At 47.6% G+C, this 1,698-nt stretch overlaps 1 protein-coding gene across 1 annotated transcript; it reads right to left on the bottom strand.

The window, feature by feature from the left end:
- On the bottom strand, positions 382-1,698 carry LOC107644527. Its single transcript, XM_016348407.1, has 2 exons — positions 1,499-1,698; positions 382-1,366 (listed from the first exon to the last, which is right to left on the bottom strand). Exons 1-2 carry the CDS (start codon positions 1,696-1,698, stop codon positions 382-384), a joined length of 1,185 nt encoding a protein of 394 aa, XP_016203893.1.

The raw sequence follows: 1,698 nt of genomic DNA, 5'->3' as shown, positions 1-1,698 counted from the left end.
CTACTAGGGTATCAATATTTGGAAGTGGATGTGGGTCTTTTGGACATGCCTTGTTCAGGTCGGTGTAGTCGACGCACATCCTCCACTTGCCGTTCTGTTTCTTGACTAGCACCACATTTGCCAGCCAAGCCGAATATTTGACCTCTTTGATGAAGCCGGCTTCTAGGAGGGCTTGTATTTGCTCTTCCACCACTTGAGTCCGTCAGGTCCGAGCTTCCGTCTTCTCTGCTAGACAGGCCGTGATCCAGGGTATACCGACATTTTGTCCAACATGAGAGCGGGATCTATCCTGAACATGCCGGAGACTTTCCAGACAAAGAGGTCGGAAGTCTCCTGTAGGAGCCTTATAAGCTTCTGCTTCGAGTCTTCTTTCTGGTTGGCTCATATGTTGGTATTCTTTCCTTCCTCCTTCCCGACCTGTACCTCTTCAGTCTTTCCCTCGGGCTGTGGTCGTAACTCTTCTTTAGCTCGAATTCCTCCGAGCTCAATGGTGTGAACCTCCTTGCCTTTTCCTCTCAGGTTTAGGCTTTCATTGTAGCACTTTCTCGCCAGTTTTTTATCTCCCCTAATGGTTGCAATTTCCTCTGGTGTTAGAAACTTCATGTAGAGATGGGGGGTAGACACCAATGCTCCAAGCCGATTTAGGGTTGTTCTGCCTATTAAAGCGTTATAGGCTAAGCCCACATCGACGACTATGAAGTCGATACTTAGAGTCTTGGATTTCATCTCCTTTCCAAAAGTTGTATGTAGGGATATGAATTCCAGTGCTTTTATGGGTGTATCCCCTAGCCCATATAGGATATCAGGGTATGCCCTTAAGTCCTTTTGATCCAACCCTAATTTGTCAAATGCTGGTTTGACCAGGATGTCGGTCGAGCTCCCCTGATCCACCAGGGTTCTGTGTAGATGGGTGTTGACGAGAATCATGGTAATCACTACCGGATCATCATGTCCAGGAACAATGCCTTGCCCATCTTCTTTGGTGAAAGAGATGGTTGGGAGGTCGGGCAGTTCGCCCTCGACCTGGTAAACTTCCTTCAGATGCCTCTTGCGAGACGACTTTGTGAGACCTCCTCCAGCAAACCCTTGCGAGATCATATGTATGTGCCTTTCTGGGGTCTGTGGTGGTGGATCTCTTGGATCCTCCTCACCTAGCTTCCTCTTGCCATGATGGTCCAACCTTTTCATGAGATATCTATCAAGCCGACATTCCCTGGTCAGCTTTTCTATCACATTCTTCAGGTCATAACAATCATTTGTTGAGTGACCACATAGCTTATGGTACTCACAGTAGTCGCCGCGACTTTCCCCTTTCTTATTCTTGATGGGTCTAGGGGGAGGTAGCCTTTCAGTGTGACAGATTTTCCTATAAATGTCTACTAGAAAAACTCGTAGAGGGGTATAGGAGTGATATCTCCTGGGCCTTTCGGTCCCAACTTCTTCTTTTTTCTTGGGCTCCCTCTCTTTCTCTTTTGTCGGGTGAGAGTGTCCAGGTCACCAGCTGGGTTCCCGCAGTCTGGCATTTTTCTCTATGTTATACTTCTCCGCTCTTTCCTGTTCATCACGCAAAGAAGTTGGGTGCCTTTTCGAGATGGAATGGGAGAAAGGGCCTTCTCGAAGTCCATTTACCAAGCTCGTAATCACTGCTTCTGTAGGCAGGTCTTGAATTTCTAGGCACGCCTTATTGAACCTTTCCAT

The sequence above is a fragment of the Arachis ipaensis genome, chromosome B01 (genome assembly GCF_000816755.2).
Source record: "Arachis ipaensis cultivar K30076 chromosome B01, Araip1.1, whole genome shotgun sequence".
NCBI lineage: Eukaryota > Viridiplantae > Streptophyta > Magnoliopsida > Fabales > Fabaceae > Arachis > Arachis ipaensis.
The sequence above is the reverse complement of the archived record's forward strand: the minus strand, read 5'-3'. Positions and strand labels throughout refer to the sequence as shown.

Coding starts and splice junctions, on each gene's coding strand:
- LOC107644527 (XM_016348407.1), bottom strand. CDS start 1,698: ATGGAAAGGTTCAATAAGGCGTGCCTAGAAATTCAAGACCTGCCTACA. Junction 1,367..1,498: donor AGACTGCGGGAACCCAGCTG/GTGACCTGGACA, acceptor AGACATTTATAG/GAAAATCTGTCACACTGAAA.